Raw genomic sequence first — 5,425 nt, forward strand, 5'->3', positions numbered from 1 at the left:
CCGCCCAGTATCCTGATGTGGACGTTGGCCCTGCCGGCCAGCGGCGGAGACCCGCCGTCGCTGGCCGTGACGCGCAGCTCCAGCTGCTTCATTACCTCGTAATTGAAGCTCCTCAGTGCGTACAGAGACCCGCTGGCCGGGTCGAGGGACACGAAGGACGAGATGGGGGAGCCCATGAAGTAGGTGTCCGCCAGTTCGTAACTGACTTTGCCGTTTGACCCGGCGTCCGAGTCCCGCGCCACCACCGTGGTGACGTAGGCTCCGAGAGCGTTGTTCTCCACCACGGCCACTTCATAGACGGGCTTGCTGAACACGGGCGCGTTGTCGTTCTCGTCTATGAGTCTGATGGTGTACTGCTTGATAGTCCTGAAGGGCGGGGAGCCCAGGTCCTCCGCCACCACCGTCAGGTTATACTCCGGGATCTTTTCCCGGTCCAGCGAGCTCGTGCTGACGATCATGAAGCTGTCCTCGTACGCCTGCTGCAGTTTGAAATGATCGTGTCCGTACAGAGTGCAGCGCACCTGGCCGTTCGCGCCGGAGTCTCTGTCCGAGGTGCTGACCAGCCCCACGAAACTCTCCCTGGCCGCTGCCTCGGTGATGTAGGCGATCCCGGCGGTGATGGACGTCATGGGGGTGATGGAGATCTCAGGTGCGTTGTCGTTCACGTCTCGCACCTGCACCACTATTTTGCAAATGGCGGGGCTCGGGTTCGCGCCCAGGTCCTTGGCCTCGACGTCGAACTCGTACGTGTTCTTGCCCTCGAAGTCAACCGGGCTCTCCAGCGTGAGCCTCCCCGTCCTCCTGTCCACTCGGAAAAGTTGTCTGATCTCCGACGGCACCTGGTTCCCGAAGCCGTACACCACTTCGCCGTTCAGACCCTCGTCCGGATCTTCCGCGTTCAGGTCCACCAGAAGAGTGCCCACCGCCGCGTCCTCGGGCAGGTCCACGGAGACGCTGCTGCGGTCAAACGCCGGGCTGTTGTCGTTAAAGTCTCTCACTTTGACGTTGATGCGCGTGGTTCCCGTGCGGGACGGGCTCCCTCCGTCCATGGCCAGCAGCTCGAGCGCGTAAGACGGCTGCGTCTCCCGGTCCAGCTCCTTCATGAGCACCAGCTCCGCATATTTAACCCCGTCGGCCCTGCTGAGCACGTCGATCGTGAAGTGGCTGTTCACGGAGATCTGGTAGCTCTGGATGTAGTTGACTCCCACGTCCTCGTCCACGGCGAAGTCGAGCGGCATGCGCGTCCCGACCGCGGTGTTTTCGGAGATCTCCAGACTCGACTCCCTGCGGGGAAACGCCGGCGAGTTGTCGTTGATGTCCTTGACCTCCACCTCGACGTGCACGAGTTTGAACTGCTCTTTGGAGAAGCTGACCACGTCGAACGCAATGAGACAGTGCGACGCGTGTTTGCAGATGCGCTCCCTGTCCATCTTCTCCCCGATGCTCAATTGGCCGTCGCTCTCTCGGAGACGAATAAAGGACGAGTTGAACTGTTTCATCATCCTGAAATTATTATTCCGTCCAACTCCGGAAGAAGAAGAAGAAGAAGAAGAAAAGGATGAGATGTCTGTGGCTAAGTTTCCGATCACGGTGCCCACGGCGTCTTCCTCAAAGGTCTCGTATTTGATCGTCTTTCCCTGGATGACAGCAGGAAGGCTGGCCAAAGAGACGCACAGGACCGCCAGCAGTACGCTCCACTCCGGGTCTCCCATTTTTTTTGGCGCTTTCTCTCACCAAAAAAAAAAAAAAAAAAGATCTAAATCCCCGTTCAAAGACCAAAAAAAAGAGAGACTTTAAAAAAATAGCAAAAATGGCAATAATTTCTTTTCTTCTTTTTTAGAATAAAGTGTCTAATGGATCCTCCATATGCCTGTGAATGCGCACTCTGTATGCGCTCTTTCTCTCTCTCTCTCTCTCTTCTGGGGATGTGCTGTTCTCAGCGGAAGGGGGCTGCAGTATCTGCAGGAGGGTTTATACGTAGAGGCATGCAAATGAACCGCCCTACTGGCCAATCTGGGCTGTCGGGGAGGGGAGTTGGGGGGGAAAGAAAGGTAGACTTTTTGCAAGCTCTCTAAGGCGGGAGAGAGAGTTTTAAGGATTCCTGGACTGTACGCTGAAACTTGGCATCCGGTGCTCGGACCAAACGTTGGAGCTTGATTTAATACCGGCTCTAGTCTCGCTCGCTTTCTGCCCCCCCCCCCCCCCCCCCCCCCCCCCGGGGTTAAAAAAGCACGCACACCCACGGGGGGGGGGGGCAGAAAGAGAGAGAGAGAGAGGGAGATAGGGACACGTACAGCGATGCGCAGTGTCCCTGAGATAGAGGACAAAGCGTTTGAAAAGAAAGTGTCTGCTCGGAATGCTTCACACATATAGGCGCGCTTTCCGCGTAAAAAAAGGGGAACGAGAGAGATTTACGCCGAAACACTGGACACTGCAACGCACGTGGCCCTTGTTGTCCACGCGTGGACGCGTTTAACTGACGGATTATTAGATGCAAGATAGAGCATCCCCCCCCACCGCCCCCAACCCCCCCCCAAAAAAAAAAGTTGGTTAGGAGATACATTTGACATACGAGTGCAATTCAAAGAGACAATACAATTTTTCGATATACGATTTTCCTCACCGACGTGGTTGGTGACGTCACGTGGTCGTTTTCAGATACACTACAGCAAGGGGGGGGGTGTCGAAGTCATTTGGTTTCATGGGCAACACATGTCAAGTGGGCCGGACCAGTACAATCGTAATCATAATTACCGATAAATAACAATAACAATAACAATAACAAAGTCCATATTTCCCCCCCATGTTTCCATACAAGGACGTACAAGTATATTTGAAAACAGTCCTATTTAACGAAATACAATTCTACGTCATGAACATGAAGTGTCGCGGGCAGGATTAGATGCCCTCTAGCGGGCCGGTTTTGGCCGGCGAGCCTTATGTTTGACACCCCTGGAGTACGGGAAATCCGGGAAACTGTCTTCAATTTTGATTTTCTTATTTACTTGACGTAGTTTTCATTTCCATCGACGCTACTTTAGGGATACCTTTTGCCAGGTAATAAGACCAAGGTGACATCTTGCTTAAAAATTTAGGCAAAAAAAAAAATCTTGATGAAAATAATGAAAAAAACAATTGTTTGGCCCACAAAATACAATACATTTTTAGCAGACTTAAATGCCGATCCGGATGTCATTTGATATAATTAAACTTTTTTTGAACTTTTTTTTTGATTTTTTTAGGATCATTTTGACCAATGGCAGCTTCACAGTGGTGATAGTATCACCCTACAGCTCATTTAACTTTCATTAATAAATCCCATAAGCTTGATTTGCCTTCTATTATTCGGGTGCACTGTTATTGTTTTCCCTCCTCATTTTCTGTCTGGAGGCAAGAATAGAGGGAGACTATATTCATTTTTAAACATTGATTTTTTTTTTTTTTTTGTATCCTCTAAGCTCTTCTCAGATCAGATCACGAGACCCAGCGTCTTTTTTTTTTATAATTAAAACCTATGTCATGATTGACTCTAACATGCTAGCTCTCGGCTGTTGGAACACTGCGGGGGCAGGCGACGGTACATACGTGTACATGCACATGCACCGAGCCAGACGGAAAAAAAATATCTACAAAGCCGTTGCAAAAGGGATTTGGCTTTAAACGCAGAGGGGGGGGCGGGGGGGGGATTTATGAGGATTTCAATGGCGAGCTTATAGCGAAAGCACACATGAAGACCTCGTTAGCAGGGGCAGGATAATGGCCTAGCAGGGTCTCCTTTTTTTACAGCATTATTGTGGCCCCTCAGCCAGTCTGCTGGGGCCCTAGCCCTACTGGGCCTCCCCATGCCCCGCTGCTTAACTGCGGCATAATAAGGCTGATCCACATGGAGCCTTTGGGGCCTTTCACCGCAGCAAGATTGGAGATGAATTGCCCGGACATCGGGGTTTCTCCCATTAAAATACATTTAGAGAACGGCTGGGGCCCCGTCACGGCTCTTTAAGAGATTTTCTCATTCTTCACAGTAGATGACGCCCCTCTCTCTGTTCTCCTCCGTCTCATTCCCTTATTCACCCTCTCCCACTCACACACTCAATCTGCTTTTTTTTTTTTGTTGTTGCTTTTTTTTTTGCTTCACAAGCAACACTTTCAAGCCTTGCAGTAGAAGCTAATATCAGTTGGCATGTTCTACTCAGAGCCCATCTGCCCCCCTAAAAGTCATACAGGAGGCATGCGAATGGGCAACATCTAAGTCATGCAGCCTTTGCATAGTGAGACACAAAGGGTTGGAGCCTGTCCTTCGGACGTTAATAAAATAAAGCCAAAAAAATCCATAAAAACAACACATTCGCCCCTTTAGAAAAATACGTTTAACGCAAAATGATGACAAAATACAGAAATCTAAAAAATGTCTGATATGAACTTTTTTTTGCCGATATCCGATATGCCGATATTGTCCGATAACGCTTAATTTCTGATTCCGATATAGACCGATATAGACCTGTTTAGTATTCATTTATCAATACAAACAACTTCATGAGTTGCCCGCACCAGCAACTCCGCATACAATCCCCCTGATTATTAAAATCGATTTATAAAATGAGCTGCAATGCTGTCATCGTGTGACGTTCACTTTCATCGACAAAACTATTTTTAGGCCGCCACACGTCATTAGGCGAAACGCGATCGTGATTCCTACAGGTGTTACATAAATATGGTAATGTCGGCATCATCATATCGGTCGGCCGATATTATCGGACATCCCCCGCAGAAAATACTTTTCTAAATATCTCAAACAACGAAAATTCCCACAAAAGCATTTATGAATTCCGTCACTTGGGATTTAAAAAAAATCCTTCCGCAACATGGTTTTATTGACTAATAAATCAATCAATGATGTAATAAGATGATGTTCAAATCTCATCGTCAGATATTTTTGAACTATACGCAGTCCAAACAGATATGACACAAAAGCAATGTCAATCGCATCGCGTGCACGTGCTTCAGTCACGCATACTCCACGTCAAGTGATTCCGTCACGTGACCGTCGTGTCACTCTCCTCGGCCGTCTGCACGCGAGCAACAACAATGATGGAATTAAAGCGACGTCTCTGAAATCCGCCCATTCTCCTCGAACTCATATTAGCATTTTCTTTCACAAACACAAATCTTTTGGAGCAACCAACATCTCCTCCACCCTCTCCAACCCCCAACCCCCCCATCCCTTTTTCTTTTTGCATTTTTTTTCTCTTCTTCTTCTATTGTGCCCCCCCCATTTGCTCTAGTGATCCTCGGGTATTTTGGGTCCGAGTCTGATCCCTCTTGCCTCTCGTCGGGGCATGGAGGGGCTTAAGTCTTTGAGATGGAAATGGACGTTTTGGTCCCTTTTGTCCATCGGATAAGCGCTGGACGAACAGGAGGGGAGGGG

At 49.3% G+C, this 5,425-nt stretch overlaps 1 protein-coding gene across 1 annotated transcript in view; it reads right to left on the reverse strand.

Moving 5' to 3' along the window:
- LOC103396260 (protocadherin-8) overlaps positions 1-1,904 on the reverse strand; it is a 5,008-nt gene extending 3,104 nt beyond the window's left edge. Inside the window, exon 1 of the mRNA XM_008334280.3 lies at positions 52-1,904. Within this exon, the coding sequence (XP_008332502.1) occupies positions 52-1,712 (1,661 nt within the window). The 5' untranslated portion in view covers positions 1,713-1,904. The remainder of the gene's footprint in view (positions 1-51) is intronic.
- Between the last annotated feature and the right edge of the window lie 3,521 nt (positions 1,905-5,425).

The sequence above is a fragment of the Cynoglossus semilaevis genome, chromosome 20 (assembly GCF_000523025.1).
Source record: "Cynoglossus semilaevis isolate Cse_v1.0 chromosome 20, Cse_v1.0, whole genome shotgun sequence".
Classification (NCBI taxonomy): domain Eukaryota; kingdom Metazoa; phylum Chordata; class Actinopteri; order Pleuronectiformes; family Cynoglossidae; genus Cynoglossus; species Cynoglossus semilaevis.